The following is a 13,559-nucleotide window of genomic DNA, read 5'->3' on the forward strand; positions in this document are numbered from 1 at the left end:
GAACAATTCATCTCAAGAAATGGACCGGTAAGTTGGCCACCAAGATCATGCGATTTGACGCCTTTAGACTATTTTTTGTGGGGCTACGTCAAGTCTAAAGTCTACAGAAATAAGCCAGCAACTATTCCAGCTTTGGAAGACAACATTTCCGAAGAAATTCGGGCTATTCCGGCCGAAATGCTCGAAAAAGTTGCCCAAAATTGGACTTTCCGAATGGACCACCTAAGACGCAGCCGCGGTCAACATTTAAATGAAATTATCTTCAAAAAGTAAATGTCATGGACCAATCTAACGTTTCAAATAAAGAACCGATGAGATTTTGCAAATTTTATGTGTTTTTTTTTTTTTTTAAGTTATCAAGCTCTTAACAAATCACCCTTTACATAGAAAATGATACACATACACACTATAACACTATTACATGTATATATACATGAATACATGAAAGTAAACAAACAAATACTATCAAATAAAAAAAATCGGTTCTGCAAAAGGCGGTCAAACAAAAATTGACGCCGTTCGACACCGAAAAATTAAATCAATGACATGTACGCACACACGTTGGTTGCATTGAACACATGGGGTGTTAGCATGGCATGGCATTGAATACAGGGGGTGTTACAATAGACCAACTAATTAATATTAGGGCTGTTTTCTTTTAGCACTGTATACCCTAAAGGTGAGTACTATGTTCGGTTTTTTCACCAAAACACTAAATTAAAAGTACAAAAATATATATGAAGACGATTATATTTTTATCAAGTCTTGTCAAATAGTGGATGGAAAATATACAAGGAATTAATTGCGATGCATTTTATATATCTGAACTAATTAATTTAGAAAAGTAATCGTGAAAACTGGCTGGTTTTCAGCTTGAAAACGGAACATAGTACTCAGCTTAAGCAGTGAAGGACTAAAAGAAAACTCGTTTAATGCGCTTTACAGACTATCAGTTATTCCGGACGAGTGTGCTCGTGTCGAACATATCCCATATATTGTGCACATTACAAGTTAAGTCCGAAGGCATAATCGATACTGCTGCATGTTTATGGGATCGATAACACATTTACCGATTATTTAGTCATCGCCGACAAGTCGTATCGACCCGACACATTGTAAGATTCTTTACAAACACCGACATTCCGTCCGGAATAACTGATAGTCTGTAAAGCGCATAATATATACCACTTATGGAATAACTTACAATTTAGTAGACGATGTTAAGGACCCAATAAACACAAACGTTTGAAAATGCTAAATTTCAACAATTTTTCAAACATTTTTCCAAAGGATTAGGGTAATATTCAAGTTGAGAAATTGTTGAGAAAATCGCGTTCTCAACAAAAAACAGACATTACCCTCAACAGTGAAATTCAACACATTAGCAATAATATCTGAAGTACTATCCTCAAATTGAAATGCATCGCTACTCAATAATTTGTCAAACAATTTTCGAAACAAGCAACAACCACCAACTTAATCCAATATCGCTCCCTGTAAAATAGCGCTCCAAGCTACCTAAAAAAACGCCGCTTTCTATGTGCGAAATAATGGTTTCCATAAAAATTTTTCGCAAGAATGAACATACCCTGCCAGCATTTCAATGTTCAATTTCATCCTCATCGCTACCACAGACTCGTAAGTGACACTGCAACAATCGCCAACTGTGATAGTATTTTGCCATCACTATTCGCATGAAAGTATTTTGCCATCACTATTGTCACAAGAGCCATTTTATATTTTGTGAAACACCAAGCGCAACTGGTTTATTATAATTTATTTCAATGATAACGAAAATAAAGTGCTGAAAACATAGTTATTACGCTTAAAATTGTGAAAAGTAAATTGGTGAACAATTTTTGACTTTCCAAATGGAATAAAGTGATAGTTTTTCAAATATTTTTCCAGACACGCTGCCTCCATTGGGAATAAAAGTACTGGCTGATAGACGCTACAACATTTAACTTACAACTTGTAACTCAACATCAATCTCTTATTAATGCGCTTTACAGACTATCAGTTATTCCGGACGGAATGTCGGTGTTTGTAAAGAATCTTACAGTGTGTCGGATCGATGCGACATGTCGGCGATGACTAAATAATCGGTAAATGTGTTATCGATCCCATAAACATGCAGCAGTATCGATTATGCCTTCGGACTTAACTTATAATGTGCACAATATATGGGATATGTTCGGCACGAGCACTGTCGTCCGGAATAACTGATAGTCTGTAAAGCGCATAATGCATAAAAATGTGTTAACTGTGATGTGATAGCCGTATAAATGTTATATTTATGAGAATTTATAAATGTTTCATAAAATGAATAAACGTCTAAACAATCGTGTTTTACTCGACCACAATGATTCTTTTACAACTATCTTTAAATGCACTTTTTCTGATTGTTTGGAGGGTCCCTTATTGGCGTCGTTCTAAATTGATCTATAAAGGCACCTAATAATTGCACTCATGCGAAACATTTTTGTAGTAACTTGGCGTGGTACAACTTCTCAATAGTGACGGCGCTTTTCCGAGGAGTTTTTGATGTCGTATATGATTGTTTTCGACGTAGTGGGGATTCTCAAAAGAGTCCCCAAATTCAAAAAATGTTGGCAGGGTGACCACGAACTTCGTTGCACAAATAAGTATTGAAAACCACATGGTTTTTTCGTTGCATTTTAGGGTAGTGTTTTGTCAAAGTTGTTTCATATTATCTTCAACACCTTTTCGAAGATTTCGTCAAAATTTTGGCAAATTGGAAGTAATTCGCAAACAATTTGAAGATGTATTGAAGATGAGCTATTTCCCTTCCAAAATTTTTTGAATTTGGGGGCGCTTCTGAGAATCCCCACTACGTCGAAAACAATCATATACGATATCAAAAACTCCTCGGAAAAGCGCCGTCACTATTGAGAAGTTGTACCACGCCAAGTTAGGGTAGGTACTATGTTCGGTTTTCGAGTTGAAAACCACTTTATTTTCGCGACTACTTTTCCTTAAATAATCAAAATTATAAATGAAAACAAACCTATTCCTGTAAAGTCTTGCCGAAATCTAGAGGAACGAGAAACTACGCATCAATTGAGTTAATTTGTCTGCTTTATATTGAACTGTTTTAATAAAGTAACCACGAAAATTTCAACGCGAAAAGCGAACATAGTACTTACCTTTACGACGAAAAAGTTTCTCATCAGTGCAGGTGCCTATTTAGATCAATTTCGAAGGACGCCAATAAGAACCCCTGCAAACTATCAGAAAAAGTGCATTTTAAGGTAATTGTAGAAGAATCATTGTGGTCATTGTGATTTGATTAAACATTTATAATTTCTTATAAATATAACATTTTTCGGTATATCTCATCACATTTAACATAATTTTTTGCATTAATAAAAGAATGATGTTGAGTTTTTAGTAGCAAGTTACATATTGCAGCGTCTATCAGCCAGTTTGTTTATTTTCGATGGAGACAGCGTGCCTGGAAAAATATTTGAAAAACGATCACTTTATTCTATTTGGAAAGTCGAAAATTGTTCACCATATACCTTTCACAATTTTAAGCGTAATATCTATGTTTTCAGAACTTTATTTTCGTTTTTATTTAAATAAAATATAACAAGCTGGTTGCGCTTGGCGTTTCACAAAAAATAAAATGGCTCTTCTAACAGTAGTGATGGCAAAATACTTTCATGTACATTTTGTACTTTTTTATATGCTTCCCCCATCACAGTTCGCGATGGTTGTGGTGACATTTACGAGTCTGTGGTAGCGATGAGGATGAAATGGAACTTTGAAATGCTGGCAGGGTTCAAGTCAAGTTAAATTTATGTTGAAAATTATATTTACCCTCAAACTGAAAAGTTGTTGCATTTGAAAAACGCTCATCCTGTGTTTATTGGGGAGTTTGAAGATCGGCAAGTATTACCACAATGCCTTTGGGAAATGAAAAACCCGGCATTTTCCTTCCTAATTAATTCTCCCACAAAGTACTTTCCTAACGACAGACAAACTCGATTCAAATGTCTCGATGAGTGATTGTCTTCTCTTGAGGCATGTTAACCTTTATTGTTTGAAAACTGAAAGAAATTAGAATAAATAACAACCTCATAAATTAGTTTTTACGATGTCGTCTTATGTTTTCGTTCGATGGATAGAGACAAATGTGGGTACTTTAACATATTTAGGCATCATCATCCAAATTTCCCTGGTATATTTTAATTATACTCTAATGGTCTTTTGATTACTAAAATTAATTTTAAGACCTGAAATTAATTAATTGTTTGAAAAACATATGAATTTTAGCATTTTTCAAGCGGTTGTGTTTATTGGGATTGTATTGAAGATATAGAGTACTCATTTAATGGTAACGAGTACTTGTAATCAAATACTCGTTACTTTCCCAACACTAGTGAATAGACGTAAACAAACTTTCATAGGCGAAACCCGAAACCTGCATTGGTGAAAACAAGAATTGAAAAAATGGATGAAGCAGAACTAACAAGGTAATTTTTGTGATAAGATTTTCATACAATTAACATTAGAAATATATTGCAATTTACAGAAAGGCAGTGGAGGAAATAATGCGTGAAATGCAGCTGGAAAAGGAACAAAATCAATTACCTCAAATACAGGAGCGTAAAAAGAATCCACTGGGACCCAGACCTAATAAAGATTTTTTGGGCCGTACAATAAACTCTGTAATGACACACAACAAACGGCAAAATGATCGCAATTACAGAAACTGCCAAAGAAAACTAAAAGATATGGATAATGTTTCGAGGGATGACAAGAAATCTAAGAACAAATGGGAAAAATATCGAGTACACCGAAAAGGAAGAAGAAAACGCAAGTACTCCCAATCGTCGATATCATCTAAATCAGATACTGAAAGCTCATCTCGTTCCAGTTTGAATAATGATGAAAAACACCACGGCAAGAAGAATGAAAAGAAGTTGAGAAAGAAGGAAAAGAAAAAACAAAAGCAGAAGAAATCAGATTCATCCGACACTTCATCTTCAAGTAGCCTATCGTCATCTACCTCCACCTCATCGACAGAGAGTATCAGTAGTAGAAAGAAAAGAAGGCATAAGAAATATAAAAAGAAGAACCATAATAAAGAAACCCCTGAAGGGGCTATGTATTCGGAACTTCCCACAGATCAATCGGATCCCAATATGGGTCTCTACATGAATACGCCAATGGCTTGGGCAGCAGCAGCAATGGCCTATAATCATCATATGAGTCAATTATTACAATCAAATTGTCCTGTTACGGAAGATTTCCTAAGAGATGAACTGAAAGAGGAGAGTGAGGAAGAAAAGGTCGATATACCCAGCGATTTAAGTTTAACTTATAACAGTAATGACTCGGAGGATTTAAATATTAGCCTAAACTCATCGGCCGAAGAGGACGAAAATGGTATAGTAACACTTAATTTATTATCGGATGAAGAAAACAAAGGAAACAAAAACAGAAGGGAGTTACCCACTAATAAACGAGACTTGCCCAATAATAAACGTCTAAGAAGGAGCAAAACGAATTTATTATCATCATCATCAGAAACTAGCAATGGGGATAATGAAAGCATTCATTCACATATATCTCTGGAGTCAGATATTTCTCTAGATGAAGCCGCCAATGTGGTCCACGTATCAATTTTAAGTAGTTCATCAAGCGATTCTGATTGCCAAGAGGTAAAAATCCAAAGTAAATCCGATTCCAGCAAAGATAGAATAACATTGGACAATGAAAAAAAATCGGGTATTGCAGATGATTCATTACACCATGCCCAAAGAAAGGAAGCTCTTGAGGATGTAAACGAAACTCATTCAAATAAAGCTGGAAATATCCAAGGGAACAGTTGTCCAGCAAAGAAAGCGAATGATGTTCAAAATGTTGCTCATATTAACAAAACAAGAAATTCGAACACGAGCTCATCGTCCGATTCAGATTGTCAAGAGATAAAAATTGCCGATGTTAACACAAAAACTGTTGGAAATACCAATGAACACAAAATCGCATTGGGAAGCGATGGAATTGTAGCTAATGCAGAGGAAGCAGATCCACCAAATGCCCAAAGAGGAGAAAATATTGAAAGAATAACAAATGTATTCGAGGATGGAAACGATACCCATTCCAATGATGTTAACAGAGAAACTATTGAAAATTCCAATGATGATAGAATCAGTTTGGATATCGAAGCAATTGAAGCTAAAGCGCAGGGGGTATTACAAAATCCCCAAAGAATAGATATAACTAATGATGTCCAGGACGGAAATGATAGAACAGAGAGTCTACAAAAAGAAAATAGCCCGACCCAAGGATTAAATGAAGTTATAAGTTCAACAGAAAATCCTAATGTAGAAATGATTACTGGCAATATAAAAGAAAATGTCAATATTCTTATGCTGAAAAGCGAAATTTGTGTCACATCTGAAAACGAAGTGAATGAAAATCCTTCATCATTTACAATAGAAAACCTACCAAAAATATACGATGGTGATAATAAATCAGAAAATATAGAAGAGGACTTAAAAGGCTGTGAACGTTTTCAGTTAGAGCAAATAGATATTCCACAAAGCAAAATTGATCAGAACAAGACAAATGATAAAATTCCCATAGCCAATAATGAAAATAATATTTGTGGAACAACTATAAATGATTCTATAGGATCTATACAAGAGACACCATCAAAGAACTCTATAGTGAATGAAATTGATGAAAAAGAAAATTTTGAAATTGTCACTGAAAATAGTGCAAACGTAACTATACAAAGTAATCAAAGTATATCGGAAAACTTAACTGAGAATAACATCAATGTAACTATGAATGAAAACGAATCAAAATCCATGAAAATAGTTGATGAATTATTTGTCGACTTAACGGACGACTGAACAAAAAAAAATTCTATACTAATTTCTGTATGTATATGTATTTAGCTAGCTAAGAGAAACTATTAAATAAAATATCTATCATTGATTTAGAGCAAAATAAACAAAAACAATGTTGAGGTAACAATGGAAATATTTTATCTAAAAATTATGAACAAGATATCGATCGATAATACAGGGTCTTTCAAACAGTTTTGCATACACACAACAAAAAAAATTATAGTATCAATTAAAAAATTGATACTATTAATTTTTGTGATTGATTTTTTTTTTTTCAATTAAAGAATTTGTTGAATCAATTAAATTTTAATTGAATATTTTTTAAAACTCAATAAAATTTTAATTTGAAAAATTTTCGTAAAATTTTTTTCTGTGTAAATTTCATATAAGAACAAAACGTAAACAATCGATAATAACGCTTCTTTGAATTATGGTTAGAAAAACATCGCAATATATTTCTTGTGGTTAGCGGAAATTCGGCTAGAATGGCAACACCGAACAAAAATAACGGCGTTAACAGTAATCATTCAGTTCCGACAGGCATTGAGTTCCTGTTGTCATATTCGAATTGGTAAATTTAGTTTGTTTTCAGAATTTCAAATCTAAAGAAGCAAATAATGCAAGGTCTAGGCCTCAAGAGTATTAAAAAAAATCCGGCTCTTATCCCTCTATATGTTTGTGTGGGAGCTGGAGCTGTTGCTGCCGTACTCTATACGTTCCGATTGGCTATTAAAAATCCAGATGTAACATGGAATCGCTCTGCAAATCCTGAACCATGGGAGGAGTACAAGGATAAACAATACAAATTTTTCTCACCAATAAGGGACTATAGTAATATTAAGTCACCAGCCCCAAACTATAAGGACTAAACTACATATATGTATATTTCATAGTCATACATGGAATATAATGGAAGGTTGCGATAAGTTGTTATATAAATAAAGACACGATCGTTATCTTAGCTTTTATCAAAGTTTGGCAAAATAATAAATGAAAGAAATCAAGTTGATTTTTTTCCATGGCAATATCCAAAAGGATTGTGTTTTATATGCTTTTGTTTTGGCCCTTAAATGAGCGAATTTCCAAAGGGAGAAATTTTATTAAATGTAAATTGATATTTATAGGTTAATATGACAAATACAGTTGAAGTGTTTTGATAAGAATTATCAAAACAATAACACGGATGAGAGCCGCCCCACTGTCAGTGTATGCAGTTCTAGATAAGTTCAATGAAGTTTTGCAAAAACTTATGGCTATTATTGTGGGGTTCTTAACTATGTTCTCCATATCTTCTTCCAAATATTTATATGAATAAACAACGTATAAATTTGTGTCAATAATTTAAATCTGTTTTTAAAAACATTGTGCAAACTAATTTTACTTTATATAAATGCTTAAATATGAATTGCATAATGAGATTCCAATAAAGTACATAAAATTCATTGGTATCTAATTAGAAAAATTGGAAAAACATATTTATGAAACGAGACAGCATCTTATAAGACATATATTGAAACTTAAAAATTTTATCCGTTGTATTTTTAAAACGCGCAGACTCTGATAATAATTTTATCAAGGTCACGTATGACATCGAAAGGAATTGCTTACTTCATACTCTACCATACTATCGGTAGACAAATACATTTATGACATGTCCTCAAAGTCTAAAACCAAGGTCAATGAAGTCACAAGTGTTTGAACAACAATATATCATGTTTGCAATAAAAATTAACTACCCCGTTCAAATTTTATTAAGAATAATTTGTTATCACTATTGAGGCAACACAGATATATAAAATATGTATATGTAAAATTATTGAACAGATTTACTTGAAACTTCCAAAAATATTTAAATCTTCTAGAGAAAATTCCTTTTGCACGCAAAATTCTTTTACATGCAGTTTGCCAAGTGTTTACAAAATTTCTAACGATAATTCTGATACCCATTGCTAGGAAAATGTCATACATGTCTACTATAAGGATTATCAGCAGAAGTTTTCGGAAGACTTGCATATGGGACATAAAACGGGTGATGCTCGGAATCATTAGCATAGCTAGACAATTTTCCTAGGGGGGGCTATAGCCCCCCTAGCTAAAATTTATAGACTGAACTTATAGGTTCAATTAATGTTTTATTTCATAAAATTGAATAAAAAATTAGACATCAAAACAACTCGACAAACAATTTATAATAAAGCAACTAAAAGTAGTTCCACACTTTTCCCAGCAAAAAAATTGTGAGTTGTTCTAAAGGAACAACTTTAAAAGTACTTCCAAAAATGTCCTCAATTATTTTAACTACACAGGAAGTTTTTTTACTTAATTTTTTTTTCATATTTTAATGTGTAATTTTTTGTTTTCTTTTAAATTGGTACAAATTATTCAAATTTTGCCACAAAACTGCTAAATCCATTATAAAAAAATTGATAATTTTGGAAATTATTCCAGGAAAAAACGTTTCAAACAAGCGTCAGAATGCATTAAAAATCATAAAAACAATATAAAAATTATTTATTTGGGAAAAAATTTTTTAATTCACATTCAAAACACTGAATTCGGATCTCACCTTAAGAAGTGATGCAAATTCATTGCAACGGCTGTTGAAACGGTGGACATTTGTCCTATGACAAGCTCATATTACATTCATTGCTTCTCCGCCAATTTTGCACCACTTCTAGACCCAAAAAGAACATTTTCACTACTTTTTTGGCAACGCTTTTTCGCAGCATTATTAAGATATTAATTTATGAAAGATTAGTTTTAATATCAATTACTATTTTTTTAATTAAATTGACTAAACTAAATCAATCATAAGTTCAACCACAGCTTTATTTTATAAATATCTGACTTCAAACATTGCCATCGGCAACTGCTACCACAACCCAAGTAATTCGATTGTTCATGAAAATCTTTAGCGGAAATTTGTGCGATTGTATATACTTGGTTAATTTTTATAAAAATTAAAAAAAAAAACTATTGACATTTATTGAAAAATGGAAAATCATAAATAGAGTTTCAAATTCTGGGGGGGGGCTAAAATTTTTCTGGGGGGTCTAAGCCCCCTCACCAGAGGCCTTCCTACGCTTATGCTCGGAATGTCGGTGTTTGTAAAGAATCGTACAGTGTGCCGGATCGATACGACTTGTCGGCGATGATAATAATCGGTAAATGTGCTAACGATCCCATAAACATGCAGCAGTATTGATTATGCCTTCGGACTTAACTTATAATGTGCACAATGGGATATGTTCGACACGAGCACTGTCGTCCGGAATAACTGATATTCTGTAAAGCGCATTATGAGAGACAATGTAAACAATCGATAACTCCACCTAACAAAAATTTCGATACCAAAAGTGCGTAGAGATTTCCAGAAATTAAATAACCTAAATAAATAAATTATGCTAGAGATGCATACCGGGCTTTGTGGAGAAAATTCCGCGGAATTTCTGATAGTAAAATTGCAGAATTTGTCACTAGCCATATGAAATGCATCGTTGTTATTGACTATGTACATAACGGGAAAATATTCCTGTTGTGTGCCGTTAAGGCGGTTTTATAATAGGCTTCTTAAGCGGACCTTAGACGGTCGGATAAACACTCCGACAGAGGTTCGTCTCTTTGTTGTGTGTTCGTTCAAGTTTTGCCCTTACACTGCACGAACAAATGTGATGACAACATGAAAAAATAAGAAGAAGCACAAACAAACAATGAAATTTTACGAAGATTTATGAGTGAAACCATTTTTTACTGAAAAAAATGTAAGAAAATAATAAAAAAATCCTGGTATATGTGTCAAAACAATGATTCCTGAAGTAATCCACATTTAATATATTACAAATTACTTGATGAATTTCAAAATACTTGTCGCCTGGTTTCCCATTGATTGTAAGTGGATTTTTTCCACGTTTTTGCCACAGTACTGGTTTAGATTTATATATTTCTTTAATTTTCAACCACCCAACCAGCAAAAATCAAAGTTGTTTTGATTTTATGCCAACACGTCCCCGCGACAGCCGAACACGACCTTATATTATCGGATTTGTCGCCGCAACGTGTTGTGTCGCAGGGTTTATCCGACCGTATAAGGTGCCCTTTATGCGCCTTGTAGACTATACTGTCATTCCCGCGGAATTTCCGATAGTAAAATTGCAGTGTTTTCACTAGCCTTCTGAAATACATTCGACTATGTGCATACCGGGAAAACTTCCTGTTTTATACCAATAAGGAGGTTTTATAATGGACTTCTTATGAGAGATAATGTAAAGAATCGATAACACCTTCCCAAAAAATTTCGATACCGAAAGTGCGTAAAGATTGCCATAAAAGAAATAAACTAAATTAATAAATTATGTTAGAGATGCATACCGGTCTTTGTGGAGAAAATGTAAGTCCGCTATAGTTAAATTGCAGAAGTTTTTACTAGTTATATGAAATGCATCGTTGTCATCGACTGTGCACATTTTGTTCCCACATGGCAAAACTAGAATTTTGGGAAGGGCTGTATATCGATAGTGGAAACTCGAGGAATTTTCTTTACCAAATATAGCAATCCATTTCCTATGGGTGGCGGATATTTTCACACTAAGTACAACTGAACTTTAATGGGGAACACTTTTGAACAAAAATAGTAGACAGCAGAGAGGAGAGAAATACCCCAATAAACACAGGATGAGCGTTTTTCAAATGCAACACCTCTTCAGTTTGAGGGTAAATATCATTTTCAATATAAATTCAACTTGACTTGAAAAAGCTCATCTTCAATTCATCTTCAAATTGTTTGCGAATTACAACCAATTTGGCAAAATGTTGACGAAAACTTTGAAAATGTGTTGAAGATAATTGGAGAAAACTTTGACAAAACACTACCCTGAAATGCAACGAAAAAACCACATGGTTTTCAATACTACTTTGGACAACAAAGTTCGTGGAAGAAATAAAAAAATGTGGAAATTTTTTAATAATCAATTGAAATTGCTTATAATAATTGGTAAGTAAAACTAAAACACGAAATGAAAACTTTAAGGAAGTCACTAAACTCAAATCTCTTTGCAGACAACTAAAATATTTGGATGCTGATTCTTGGACACATTAAGAGGCTGGCCGATGAAAAATGGTAGTGGCTTATCGAGAAGAGAAAGTTTCCATAAATCAAAGTGCAACCAAAAAAACTTGGTATTTATGCTTTTTCATATCAACAACTACTGGATGATAATTCGCAATTCACAAAATAACAAATTAAACCGATGATGCGATATAAATTCGATGTGATATAGTTTAATTTATATCGCATCATCGGTTTAATTTGTTAGTTTGTGAATTGAAATTGCTGGAAATTTATTCCAATTATCTGGACATCAAGTTCCTGAAAATTGCCAGTATTTTAATAACAACAATTTTGTAACACCAACGTTCTTGAGGAAATCACGAAGTACGTGGTCAGTTGGAAGAAATACAAATTGGTAAGTCAAAATAAAAAGTGAAATGAAAACATAATAGAAATCACAAAACTCGATTGTTTTGCAGAAAACTAAAATCATTGAATGGTATATTCTTGGAAGATGTTGGCCGATGAAAAACCGATGAAGGAAACAACAAAGAAAAGTTTTCAGAAAACTTACAAAGTGCAATCAATTAAACCAAAGTGCAACAATTCCTATATCAAGAACTTCTGGATGAAAATGTGCATCATCGGTTTAATTTGTTATTTTGTGAATTGAAATTGCTGGAAATTTATTCCAATTATCTGGTCATCAAGTTCCTGAAAATTGCCAGTATTTTAATAACAATTTTGTAACACCAACGTTCTTGAGGAAATCACGAAGTACGTGGTCAGTTGGAAGAAATACAAATTGGTAAGTCAAAATAAAAAGTGAAATGAAAACATAATGGAAATCACAAAACTCGATTGTTTTGCAGAAAACTAAAATCATTGGATGGTATATTCTTGGAAGATGTTGGCCGATGAAAAACCGATGAAGGGAACAACAAAGAAAAGTTTTCAGAAAACTTACAAAGTGCAATCAATTAAACCAAAGTGCAACAATTCCTATATCAAGAACTTCTGGATGAAAATGTGCATTACATCAATTTACATCCCGTCATCAGTTTGATATTTTGTGATTTCCTCTTGCTGGAATCTATTCTAACACACAAGCCAGCATGTTCCTCGATAGTAATTATTTCAAATCGCCAGCATATTAATGACATCAACATTATGGAGGAAATGGAATTATACATGTAAAAATGTTTAAGATATTTAAAGTTGTATTCATAGTTTTATTTATTAATACGTTTAATAAGATAATTACATTTTGATTGGTATTATATTATTATTTTTATATATTATTAATGTTATTTTTAAGATTATTATATTTGTTAACGGAAAAAATAATAAAATTTACAAAATCCCTAGAAATTTAGTATTGACTTTCAGTTAGAACTAGGATTGACTTTCATACAAATTGTGGTTTGAAAGTATTCGCAACAATGGTAATTTTTTATTTTTCTCACATTGAAAACTGTTTGAGAAATTATTGAGTAGCGATGCATTTCAATTTGAGGATTACAATTGAGAAATTATTGCTATTGTGTTGAATTTTACTGTTGAGGGTAATGTCTGTTTTTTGTTGAGAACGCGATTTTCTCAACAATTTCTCGACTTGAATATTA

At 33.0% G+C, this 13,559-nt stretch overlaps 1 protein-coding gene, 1 long non-coding RNA gene and 1 pseudogene across 5 annotated transcripts; all 3 read left to right on the forward strand.

Annotated features, from left to right (window-relative positions):
* Positions 1-4,390: 4,390 nt before the first annotated feature.
* On the forward strand, positions 4,391-7,014 carry LOC142234329 (uncharacterized). 3 transcript variants are annotated; one of them, XM_075305433.1, is made up of 3 exons: positions 4,391-4,499; positions 4,559-4,846; positions 4,904-7,014. In XM_075305433.1, exons 1-3 carry the CDS (start codon positions 4,477-4,479, stop codon positions 6,888-6,890), a joined length of 2,298 nt encoding a protein of 765 aa, XP_075161548.1. In that variant the 5' UTR covers positions 4,391-4,476; the 3' UTR covers positions 6,891-7,014. The 3 variants fall into 3 exon arrangements, with proteins under 3 accessions (XP_075161548.1, XP_075161547.1, XP_075161549.1); XM_075305432.1 differs by having other exon boundaries at positions 4,559-7,014; XM_075305434.1 differs by lacking the exon at positions 4,391-4,499 and having other exon boundaries at positions 4,661-4,842.
* Positions 7,015-7,453: 439 nt separating this feature from the next.
* LOC142235171 (cytochrome c oxidase subunit NDUFA4 pseudogene) lies at positions 7,454-7,921 on the forward strand (annotated as a pseudogene).
* A 3,036-nt stretch (positions 7,922-10,957) lies between these two features.
* On the forward strand, positions 10,958-13,305 carry LOC142235264 (uncharacterized). 2 transcript variants are annotated; one of them, XR_012721852.1, is made up of 5 exons: positions 10,958-11,597; positions 11,726-11,877; positions 11,943-12,349; positions 12,414-12,742; positions 12,807-13,305. It is a non-coding gene; the product is annotated as an uncharacterized LOC142235264 (long non-coding RNA). The 2 variants fall into 2 exon arrangements; XR_012721851.1 differs by having other exon boundaries at positions 10,958-11,877.
* The last annotated feature ends 254 nt before the right edge of the window (positions 13,306-13,559 follow it).

This window comes from Haematobia irritans, chromosome 4 (assembly GCF_050003625.1).
Source record: "Haematobia irritans isolate KBUSLIRL chromosome 4, ASM5000362v1, whole genome shotgun sequence".
Taxonomy (NCBI): domain Eukaryota; kingdom Metazoa; phylum Arthropoda; class Insecta; order Diptera; family Muscidae; genus Haematobia; species Haematobia irritans.

Bases quoted from the DNA above. Each gene is read 5' to 3' on its own strand.
- LOC142234329 (XM_075305432.1), top strand. From the start codon at position 4,477: ATGGATGAAGCAGAACTAACAAG. The intron at 4,500-4,558 runs GTAATTTTTGTG...TGCAATTTACAG, and splicing joins GATGAAGCAGAACTAACAAG to AAAGGCAGTGGAGGAAATAA.